General features: G+C 34.1%; 1 protein-coding gene across 2 annotated transcripts; it reads right to left on the reverse strand.

Moving 5' to 3' along the window:
• Positions 1-4,274: 4,274 nt before the first annotated feature.
• On the reverse strand, positions 4,275-11,824 carry LOC122313442. 2 transcript variants are annotated; one of them, XM_043128456.1, is made up of 8 exons: positions 11,402-11,824; positions 11,232-11,284; positions 10,739-10,898; positions 9,276-9,364; positions 6,930-7,062; positions 6,330-6,422; positions 5,747-5,849; positions 4,275-5,032 (listed from the first exon to the last, which is right to left on the reverse strand). In XM_043128456.1, exons 1-8 carry the CDS (start codon positions 11,570-11,572, stop codon positions 4,635-4,637), a joined length of 1,200 nt encoding a protein of 399 aa, XP_042984390.1. In that variant the 5' UTR covers positions 11,573-11,824; the 3' UTR covers positions 4,275-4,634. The 2 variants fall into 2 exon arrangements, with proteins under 2 accessions (XP_042984390.1, XP_042984388.1); XM_043128454.1 differs by having other exon boundaries at positions 11,229-11,284.
• Between the last annotated feature and the right edge of the window lie 1,007 nt (positions 11,825-12,831).

The raw sequence follows: 12,831 nt of genomic DNA on the forward strand, positions 1-12,831 counted from the left end.
TATTATTATTCATTAATATTTAATATTTTATTATTATTTTTTTACTATTATTTACAAAATATTTAAAATCACCTCACTATTCAAATGTAATCTAAATCATCGTTAATGACAGTTGAATTTGAACTCTATGTTGGTACATTATGGACTATTTGACCTTTCAGTAACCATGAGGGCATCTTGTTTCATAGAAGAGAGGAGGATAAATTATTTATATATCATTTGATACAAATTAAAGCACCCCCATCCGGTTTCCTATATCTCTCCTATCCTTAAAATTTGGAGAAAATTTTAGGGTTTAACCCAAAAATCCCACTCCATCCGGTTCCCCATTATCCGGTTGCCGTTTATGATCTGTACAGTGTTTCCTCATATTTGCGATTTTATTGTACGTCCCCGTCCCCATCCCCAACAAACCCCAATCGGTTTCCCCTTCCCCCCGCGTGTTCTTCTCCATCGGTTGGCCCCCCTTTTCCGTTCGCATCTCCATCGGTACGATAGCTCTCCAGGCTTGTAAGTTTCCGTTTAATTTCTTTGTGGTTTCCGTTGATTGTTTATCTGGTTCTCTATTTGGGGTTTTTCGTTGAGATTGGCCACGATGCCATGATCGATTTCTCTTCTCCTCAAGTCTGTGGGGGATCTTTTTCAAATTGAAAAATTAAGGGCCGAGGTAGATATTGGTCTGAATATTCTTTCACAGGTATGAATCTCGATCGATAGTTGAAGATTTGGGGTTTTTTATGCAATGGCCGAATTCCTTTATCCTTGTTCCGAATCCTTGCATAATTTCTAATGTTTTGGAGATTTATTTGATGGAATCGTTTATGCTCTCTATTTGAATCGTATTATTGTTCACTTATTGCGTTTGAATACCTTACGAAATCTATGATGTTGTTGTTTTGGTATCTCTGTGCATTTTCTCAGTTGTTTTCTCGGTTGTTGCACATGTATCTCTGTGCATTTTCTCAGTTGTTTTCTCGGTTGTTGTTTTGGTATCTCTGTGCATTTTCCATGGTTGTTGTTTTGGTATCTCTGTGCATACCGATTGTTTGGATTTTGGTTAAGTGTAATTGTGAGATTGTGAGAAATTTGGGGAAATCTGTTTGGGACTTTTGTGATTGTTGTTTCGATTATTTCCAATATGCAAGAATTTTTAGAACACTGCTATGTAGAATTATGGCTTACTTTTCCATTAACTGTCAATGCTTTTTTGGTTGAGAAAATGCCACAATTGTCAGCTATTACCACGGGAGTCTTGCCAGATTTCTATTTTGCATATTTCTCATTTGATTGTAAATGTACAAAGATAGATCATCAACTATTGCTAGGACAGATCTTCTTTGAGGCTCCCCTGTGGGCCCAAAATTGTTTCTTGGTTGGAATTTGATACTAGTATAAATGTTTTCATTTTTGTTGTTCTCATTTTTTCCCTTTTCATTGGTATTGTTTTGGTGGATTGCCGCCATTGATGGCTATGAGACTGTTTTGGTGGATTGCCGCCATTGATGGCTATGAGACTGATGTACCGTTACACTACAAATAAAAAATGTTACCGTTTGAGAGAAGATAAGAAAAGTTACCGTTAGAAAAAAGACAAAAAAATATTACCGTTGGAAAAATGACAAAAAATATTACCATTGTAAAAAGGACAAAAAATATGACCGTTGGAGAAAAGACAAGTAATATTACCGTTACAACCAGTTTAAACAATTATATCATCAATACGTGACTACGGATCCTCATTAATTTTTAATTGATAAATCATCTCTTCTAAGTAAATTTTTCATCACGTTAGAAAATGCATTAATTTATTAATAAAATTTACTATTTTTATAATACGATTAATGATTTGAAAAAATACTGCATTGGGTAGTCAAAATCATATAAAAATTTAGTAGAAAGTGATATTTGAAAAAAAGATAATAAGACAAAAGAGTTAGTAGTTACGATTGTAAATGGAAGAGAGAGAAAAAAATAATAAAAAAAGAATAGAAAAATATTATTTAATAGAATAGAGATAGGGATGGAGAATGAAATGTATGAGGTTTTTAGAAGATGAATAAAATTTAGGGATAAATTTAAGGAAATGTGATTTTGAGTTAAATTATAGAAATGGGATGGAAAACCGGATGAGGATGCTCTTATAAGCTTAAAAATTTGTAAGTTTAAGGAATATTGGGAGAAAATAAAAAATTTTCCAATATCTTTATACGTGGAAATATTAACGTAATTCTGTAGAATCAGTTGCTTTGAATGATGTGTTACGAACATATCAAGAGGAAAAATAGAAAGAAAGAACACTACTGATTTTGCATAATTGAATTTCTACGTATGATTAATGCATACTTCATGTATTATTTTATAGTTTTGCTATTCATCATCTCCACATATCACATACTATACTTATTTTTATTTTTATTTATTTTTTTAAATTTTATTCTTTTGAAACTAATTGAATTTTTCTACTTATTATCTATATAACACATTTAGTAAGAGGAAATAAATAAATAAATATGGTACGTGGTATGTAAAGATGAATAATAGAATTTTTCATTATTCCATATCACTTTTATGTTATATTATATCAATAAATGTAAATAAATAAAATTTAATTATGAAAAAAAAAAATGATTAAAAAATATTTAACAAAACAAATAAAAAATATGCATTTAAAACTTAGAAAAATAAAAATAAAAATTATTAATATATAGTAAGATAGTTAATATAATATGGATTGGACAGTCAAAAGTCAAAAAGTGATATATTATTCAAATTTTACCTAAAATTTTAGCTAAATCAAGCTAACATTACAAGTATGACTCATAAATGGTAAAAAATAATACTGCTCTAGATTGGTTCAGGACTTTTGAGTGTGCTATTTTATGAGACGCATTTTTCTGCTATATGGTTAAAAAAAATTATCATAGTCCAGTAAAATGAAATGGAAAAGCGAATATAGACTTTAAACATTCCTCAACAGATCAAAATCACTGCATTGCTAACCCAATCCCTTGTATGCTAGTCGGATATCAGATCACATCACATCACTATAGGAAAAGGTAAGGTTGAGCAATTAAAATTGTATTTTTTTCCGTTGATATCATGTTTTGTAGCCTCAGCAACTTCACGGAGACCCAACGTATTCACCTACAACTACACAGAAATAAGAGTTTTAGGGTGGTGAACGGCATGAGTGTAAGAGTCTGAATCCCCTCCCCCCGCGTCGCTCTTCAACAAGGGAGTAGGTATATATATATATATATATATATGTGGCCTGGGCTCCTCTAAAGAGGAGGATCATGGAGGTGTTGCTCCGTATTCGGGTTAGGTCTCATTGTCAGCTCCCTTGATATGCAAAAACATCGCAGGGTATGGTCGTGATGACCACTGGCATCCCAAGAGGCACATGATGTCATGTCTACCCTCGAGGCACATTCTCTTGCTATGGCATGCCTGTCTCTACATCTCATTTAATGCTGCGTGGCTCAATCAAGCACACCCACTCCTGAGACATGCCCAGTTGCCAGGATTCTAAGAGAGGGACTATTATTGTCCATGCTCGTAGGAAACTATCAGCCAGTAGAGGCGTCAGGCGATTCCCTGCTTCCTACTTCAACTCTCAATTGGAGGTGTTGTCTAGCTGCTCCTCCTTTTGGGTTTCCTAATGTCGGCCTGTCCTTTTGTCCTTGGGCCCTAAGTCTTATTGGGCCTCGTGGGCCAAGTTTGTTTGGCCCGGCCCAGCCCCAATAATAACCCCTGAATAATGAATACCATATCATCATAATGGAAAAAAATAAAAAGAAAATATAATAGGAAGAAAATTAAAAAAATTTGCATTTTTATAACCCAATCAATTATATATATTTACAAAAATTCTATGTGCAGTTACTTTTATGTACTCTTTTGCGCATTCCATTAATGTGATTGGTTGTGTATTAAAAAAAATTGATACAACTAATCATATCAATGGACTATGCAGAGAATATGCAAAAAATGATAACATGTAACATTACTCATATGTTTATATATATTTAGTCAGAATTATCATTAAAAAGTAATTTTTTAATGTGTCTCAAATTTACCTTTTTTTTCTTTTTCTTTGTTTTTTTTCAAATAAATTAGCTTGGTTTATCCAAGGAAAATTCTAATCCTAGCATCTTTGACATGACATATTTAACGCTAACAGTGTGACAAAGTCACATTAACCATTTTTATGTCTAATATGTATCTTGGAGATGACATATATAACACCATTAGAGCGACGTTCGTAGCCAGACTTCCAAGCTTGAAGATTCAGAGTATATTTCTGATTCAATGACAATCAGTTTCCTGAATAAGTCAGTTTGACCAAACGATAACAAACATGATACAACACTCGAATCTGAAGATAAAGAAGACATAGTTTCCAGTTAATTTCTTCTGTTAATGGAAGCACGGTGAAGAACTGTAGAATGTAAAAATGTTCTTACATCCTCATCAAGGATATACATTCAAGCTAACAGAACAACTATTGAGAGAATGATGCAGACAGAATAGACTGGACAATATGTAAGAACAGACATTTCCTCTTTTATAAACAACTTTCCCAGTTCTCCCTACTATCTCCAATATGAGTTTATTCAATATGCTCATTGCTTTCATTCTTCGGCTTGAGGATTAATCATCAAGGGATTTATAATTCTTCGAGGGCATGTCCTAATATTGTGCCCTTTTTCTCCACACAACCGGCAAGTGCATGTTCTGTTTCCAATGTGCAAGCCTCTTTTGGCATGAGTACCACTCAGCTTTACCCCTGTTATCTGAGGGCAAGTTCTGCGATTGTGGCCACTTTGACGACACAGTCTGCAATGATGATTCTTTATAACGGTGTTTCCATTATTGCTTGACCTTGATTTTTGGCAGGTTCTTCTGTTATGGCCCTTTTCTCCACACAACCTACACTTGAACCGCCTACCGATCAAACTATCCCTCAGTTCTGGACAGTAGTGTCTCCTGTGACCCTCACGTCCACAATTTCTGCAGTAAAATCTTACTCCTGCATCAGAACAAGAAAATGGAACTATGTGAACATGTACAACAGTAATTTTCAGAGCATAACAGCCATAAATAAACAAATAAATAAGCCAGGTCATTTATCCAAAACCTAGCTGTAATGAGAGGTATACTTTTACATTACCAGTTATTTCAAGATCACTAAAGCCCATAAACACATTTTTTGGCTTGGAAAATTTACTTACGCACCCAGGGGGGAGGAAAATGCTATCTGGGGAAGGTTTCTCACCCTGGTTTTCTTTTGATGGCAAGCAAAAATTGGGAGGGAGTGGGAGTGCTGCTCTCATAAAAACTCATATAAAAAAAAAAAAAAATCACAATGATGAAGAGCATTTGCTCTCAAATGGTGCCATGGCAAAAACACAAGTCTTTCAGCTTCCTAATAGTGTAGAAAAACATAAGATCTGAAACCACATTAGGTTGAAACAGTTTCCATGTTAGCATTTTATGCAAACTATGCAACTCCGTTGTTTCCGCCAGACATGGAATAGGATAAAGGGGGAAAGGAATGAAAATTGAAAAATACATGGAGAACATAGTGAGTAAAGTTTATACTTACCAAATCACAGCAGCATAACGACAAAATATAGTCAACTACTGAGAGTTACATCTCTTACTACTAATCCAGGAAAACAAAGACAGTAATACACACATTGCAAAAGGTGTCAGCAGTGAACTGTGTTGTATAAGAACAGACCTTTCATAGCAATGCTCCTCTTGTGACGATTTTCCGGATCACTAAAGAAAGCTTTTAAAGCTTCAGAAGCACGCCTTCGTGCTGCAGCTGTTCCTTTGGCTTTCTACATTGCAGACGTTTCTCAATATCAAATGTTGGAAATTAAAGGTTATGTAAACATCTCTTCCTGGTTGAGAAACAGAGCGAGCTACACTAGCATCTATTTAAAGAGTCCTGCTACTTGTAATAAGCCTAGCCACATTTACAACTATGAGCCATGTGGTGATATTGGAAATATCTACTTCAGTTTTACTAAGTAAAAAATAATCCTATATAATAGATACATCACTGCGCAATTATATCATCCTGGGAACACCGGATGGAACAAAAGTTCATTTTACATATCAGGCCATCCATTAAGTATCCTAAGAAATAAGATTGTATGGGAAGCAGAATATTTGTTTGATGCTTATTTATAGATCATTAAAGTCCAATTCTTTATGGGTAAGCATTAGAAAAATTTTAATTCAGAACAAGCACTGCACTATTCTGATGTCTGATGCTGTGAAAATTGATAGCATTGTGAGACAAAACATTTGCATACCTTAATTGCAGCTACTCTTTGTGCTTGAAGTGTAGGATCGCTATGGATAATTTTCATTCTCTTGCTAAATAGACCTGTTTTGGCATTGAGACTCTGCAATAATCCAACTAAACCAAGAACTTTTAAAATGATCTCATCAGGATAGTTTAGTTTCACATTTTATAAAAATAACGTATGATGAGGAATGATGCAAACATTATTTGTATCCAAGGCCTATCATCATCAGAAGAACCAATAGCATGGCGGGTTTATAGCAAGCATGTTATATGTTACATCATACATTGAAGGGCCTTTAAAAGGGAGACATGATACTATTTATCTACAACACTCACAAGTCTTACTCCAAGATCCTTTACCTATCCCATTAATATATCTAGTCACCCATAACTAGTTCAAAATGGAAGACTCTGAACTTGTGATTTCTGTTGTATTTGGAAATTGAAGGCATTTCAATGTAGTTAAGGTACCTATCATTATATGTACTCAAATCAAGTGTCAGGCAACAGATCAACATGCAATGTGAAAAAATAAATAAATAAATAAAAATGCCATGCTTTGTATAGGAAGCCCTTCAGATAAAGGTTGAGGCAGGCAACTAACTTTCAGTGATCGGCTAATTTTTAATCCGACTTCAGGAGGTGGTGACGGATAAACACGCTTTGCCTTTTTCTTCTTGCCCATCTTGAGCTCTAAATTGTCAACTTCATCATCTTCCTTCACTTTGAGAGGAGAACTATTGGAGAGAGAGAGAGAGAGAGAGAGAGAGAGAGAGAGAGAGAGAGAGAGAGAGAGAGAGGGCCGGGGGGGGGGGGGGGGGGGGGGGGGGGAAGCCAACATTAGAAACTTTCTGCATCCATTAAAAAAAGTTTTAAAAAAATTCAAAACATATGACATATAAAATTGAAAACAAGAATCCTTCAAAACTACTTTCCATCATCAAGATGGAGATTGTTTTGACATATGATATTAAAAACAAGAACGCTAGAAAAATGCTTTGAATCATCGACCACAATAGCTCTATAACTCCTGGAACAAGTGACTTATAGGAATAGAATAGGCTTAGCTTTCCATGTGGAATGGTGTATTAGAGCATGAAATGCACCATACAGTCCATTGTTTGTTCTAGGGGCTCAAACCACCGATATAAGAAGCATTCCAACCTTGTCATTCAGTATTACTAGAGTTTTGGGTGGCCAATCTTTTTTTTTTTTAGACATTCCCCTAATAAAACATTCCAATCTTAATTTTTTTTTTAAACATTCACCTACAGACCAAACATTTATTAAACACCAAAATACTAAAATACTATCGATCATCCTTTTAACCATTATTATTTCATCACCCTTGATGTGGCATCAAAAGATTGGCAGAGAAGTAAAAAATAAGAAAGAGTTTTCCAACCATTTGATACCACATCAAGAGATAATGAATGGATGATGATGAATTGAATTACTCACAATCATTTGCACTGGTTTTTGTGATTGAAAAAAACACAAAACCCAACACCACTGTCACAAAACCCTCTTGCAATAATTTCTCTCCAAATATCATTTCAATGCACCCCACCAATTTTTCAAACTACAATAAAAAATATCTAAAAAATATTCTCAATCCAAACATATTTTCTATGGGCCCCATCACTTTAACAAAACACCATAAAAACCTCTCTCTAAAAATCTTCTCAAAGATTTCAGAAGTTAAAAAATAAAAAAAAAATAAAAAAACCTTCAATCCAAAGTTCAAACAAGCCCATGGCACAAATTCTAGCATGTCATCTTTCAAAAATAAATGTATTCCAAACTACACCAAGCTCCCTTTGAATTTTGGAGACATGTCAAGGACTTGCATCCCATTTTTAGATAAACCTCAGGTTAAGAAGTTTTTCTTTTCGAGTTTTGCATCTTCTCTTGAGGGGTGAGTTTTAATGGATGAATCATGAAACTAATCTATAGCTGTGTTAAACAGAAATTTAATGTGGCCAGACCTTACTTGTTTTGAAACATTCATGAGCCTGTGACGGGTAGGTAAAAATGTAAAAACAGAAATTGGTCCAAACTCATCTGTCAGAATATTTCTATAGTCTTAACTGTTCAACGATGTTCGCAATTTTTGGCAGCATAATATTCATGGAAATATATGATTTGGTGAAATCATCAAGCTGGTTGGAGTGCAAGGAACACATGCAACCCTCAAGGACCCAAGGTTGGGCCATTCATCCAAGCTGAATGCAACCATGAGTTTGTCTTTGATTTCTCATTTTTTATCAGCCTCTTGTATTTCTCTTTTTTTTTTTTTGATACGTAAGAAATAAATTTTATTCATACGAATGAAATCAGCATAGCCCATGTACACAGGCCTCTTGTATTTCTTTTTTGAAACATATCTTTGTCATTAGTGTTTTCAGACTGCTGTTCAAATCCCTTTTCAGCTTTAGCCTAAAGAAAATGATCAGATCATTCACTGTTTAAGGAAGCATTTAATGGGACAGAATGGTTGTAAAAAATTCTACGTTTAACTTCAGCAGAGTAAACATGCCCTGCTGAGTCCAGTTATTTAAAGGCAGACACCATGAAAAGTTCTTTACCAAATAGCAAGGGCAACATACTAGATTTCAAAACATTAGTAGATCTACATTACAAGACCATAAATAATGGAAACAAAAGAACGTGGCAGTTAAAAAGGCAAAGGTCAAGTGTCTCAATATGATGTTCTAGATTAATTGCATTTGTGCTTAAGATGCATGCAAATATAAAATATCAATTGCAATGACAAAAGTCAAAACATTTGAGAGTAAGTAATTAGTTCTTTATTAAAAATGGCTGAACACAGAGCAAATTAGAAAGATTATATTTTAATATATGCTAGCAAGTGACAGCACAATGCGGGGAAAAGATGAATTTGATCAAACAATAGTGTATAATAAAGAGAGGATTTTGAAAGAGTTACGTAGAGCGAGCTTTCTCCCATGGTCGCTCATCAATTGACTCTTCCCATATGACACAATCGCCCAAACACTGTTGACAAGTCATTATACCCTGTTGCCAATGGGACCAAAAAAAATAAGCAGTAGGATAAAGAACATTCTGCCTTACCATGAAGACCAATGTCTCACTGCTCCTTAATCATAACAAATGATTGGTACAATCCAAGCAAGAAGAGTATTAGCAATTTTACTACGAACACAGAAATTAAAGTAATTTCCTTTCCTTAAATAGCTACACATGCAACTGGTGGATTTTAAGGCCCCCAATCCCACTCTCCACGCTGTACTTACAGGGAGAGGAGTTCCCATTTTACCTAGAGATCAATGACAAAATTAAAATTGAAAGAGTTATGCTATTTACAAGCCTGTTGTGTAACATGCCCCTTATTGTGGGACCATTATATTTATAAAAATGTTCAAAATATCAATATTTTTCATGTAAGCTGACGTGGCGCTTACACATCAATAGTGTGTTTGGTGAGTCAATAAATAGGCTTGCAAATGGATTTATTCAAAAGTGAAGAGTTATGCTATTTACAGGTCTGGTGGTGTGTAACACATCACTATTTGAGGGACCCATCAATGGATAAATGAATAGTAGTCAAAATATCAATACGTTTTTATGTAAGCTGATATGATAGGCTTCCACATGCTTAAAACCCAAAGCAAGATACAAATTCCCATGTAGTCCACCTTCAAGGGTGTTTTACACCAAGAAACTTTGTGCAGTGCAACAATGACTCAGCATCGAACTGTTTTGGGACATGAAGATCAGCATGTGCAGGACATTGCACAAATATATCTCTGACTTTCATAAGTTATGGGTGCAACTTAAGCATCTTCACATACATTTTGATGCACTTCTAATCCTACTAAAAGTATTGAGAAGTCATGCAACTCCATCCCCTTCTCTAAACACAATACGTGGCACCGAGACCAACCAGCAGTCAGCCATGCTGATTTGACAGAAAACTGATAACGGTTCTTAACTTGACGGCCAAGTATTTTGTGAAAGCTGGAGCGACAAAGAATGTTTTCAATAGTCAGATCTGTCATGAGGTGAGTGCTAGCCACTTGGTATGGAGGAGATGCATTGCTGTGCGCAACAATTTTGACTTGCTATGAGAAAGAGAAAATAATTCCATTTAAATTGGTACAATTGCAACTTAAAAGTTTCCAGGTTCAACTATCGTTATTGGCCACTTTATGCGAAAAGGTTCAAGGTTATGAGGACCCTCTGTCGGCATAACCAAAACCATGTAATTGTTTGTCCTATATTAAATTACCAAAATTTTCTATAGTCGGTTCCATGGGATGTGTACTAACAGATTTCACTCCTAGAAGTGCACTCAAGAGTAAGTGACAAGTACCAACTGTGTGTGAGTGCAATCCACTATCCATCTGGAACCATTAAAAGAGCATGTACCTTCCCATTACATTGTGAACAGTCTAATCTGGATCTCTCTATTCCACACTCTGTACAAGGAGTATAACCTCTGCCCCGACAAGTTGGGCAGGGTAGCTCTCTGATGTACTGCCCAGTTGGACCAAACCAGGACTGTGGTTTGGGGACACCAGTCTCATTCCTGAAATTAAATTTAACAAATTGGATGTCATGCATCTCATGGTAATGGAGATAGATATAAGAAAGAAACAGAAGGAAATACTACAGCTGATTCTGACAAGACCAACTTAATGGAACATATGTCTACTAGAAATGAAAGGACACACTAGCTAGCGCCTAGGATCAATGAATAATATATCACTAAATAACACCTCTCTCTCACTCTGTCCCATTTTATGTTGGAATTACCAAAATATACACGTAAAAAAACACATACAATGGCATTAAATGAAAGATAAATAAGACTGATATGATAATTGTAGACGTTATTAAAAACGAAAGCATTGTAAACCACAGCTTTGGGGTAACAGCGAGCTTGTATTGCCCTTCGGATGGATCGTTACGCAACTGTACCACAATTAAAGAAAAAAGAAGACAGATTTAATGCCACAGATGTAAAAGGAAGTAATTGCATATGAAACTTTGCAGCATAAAAAGCGAAAAGACGGGTTAGGGATAGAGTACCTGCTGGCTTTGTTTGGGAGTTGGAACGGAATCATCACTGGTAGAGGAGGAAACAGCGCTTGGGATGAAGCTAATCTTACTCTTGGAACGGAGGAATATCACGAAACACAAGTTTTTGCGCCTCCATGGAGGTGACAGCAGAATTCGAAATGAGAAACAGAGCGAGGACATTTCATAAGTTAAAATAAAATAAATAAATAAATAAAAAAGGAAAAAATATAAAGAAAGAAAGAAAAGAAGAGAGAATCTGCGAAAGTATATGTGAACGAAAAAAGTTTCGAACGGAAAGGAGAAGGAAATATCAAATATGATTCAGAAAGATCACAATTTTAAGGCATTTTGAGATTTCATTGTCATGCGTGTGGCTGTGGATAGAAGACGACACACCTGATTGTAGAAGCCGAAGCTCTTCGAACGTCCCCACTGTTTTTTCTAGTGGGACGTGTAACCGATGACTACATACACAAAGGATTTTTTTTTTTTTTTTTTTTTGAAAAAAAGAAAAGTGTACCGTTTAAGTATACCGTTCAGTTAAAAAAAGAATTTTTTAATTTTTTTATTAATGATTAAGAAATTTATTTTTAATATATTAATATATTTTTTTATTTAAAAAAATTTAAATATATTTAAAAAATATGAAAAGAATAAAGAATAAAACAATTAAAAATATGAAAAGAAAAAAGAAAAAAAATTGTTCTGACCGGCACGCCAGCAGTAACTACTAGGCGGCGGCATAGTAGCTCGGTCTTTTTTTTGTTTTTTTCTACGGCAAATAAGTTTCATTATTAATTTTAAAATAATTACGAATCATTTACGTACTTTATAGTTTTATATAGAAATACTTATTTTAAAAAAAGTATAATAGATGAGGTCATTTCTCGAAAATCGTCCAAAATAGGGCAGTGCTACTATATCATCGCAAATAAGTTTGCCTACAGATCGTTTAAATTGAGAAATTATCTCATCTTATCATTATAATTTTTTTAATATTTTTACATAAAATATAATAAATAATTAATTTTTTTTAAATTTCAATTCAACTTTTTCAAATCTTAAAATAATAATAATATTAAAAAATAATATTCTAACAATATTTTATTTAATTTTCAACTTTTATCTAAAATCATCTCATTTCATCTCACTATCAAAATAATCCCTTAATGTAAATTATACATTATTTTTTATCTTTTTAAAATATTTTTTAAAACATTTTACTTTCTTTTTTTAAATAAGCTAATACACTAATAATTACTTCTTTAATTATTAAGTAAAAAAAATTTAAAATAAAATATATGAATGATTAAATTGAGGGAAAAAAACTTAGACGGCATAGTATTATTTTCCAAGTAAGAAATACAAGGGAAGAAAAACAAAACAAATTGAAAGATTGTATCAAATGATGGCCAGTCTCATTTGTTGCCCAGATGACT

Source organism: Carya illinoinensis, chromosome 6 (assembly GCF_018687715.1).
Source record: "Carya illinoinensis cultivar Pawnee chromosome 6, C.illinoinensisPawnee_v1, whole genome shotgun sequence".
NCBI lineage: Eukaryota > Viridiplantae > Streptophyta > Magnoliopsida > Fagales > Juglandaceae > Carya > Carya illinoinensis.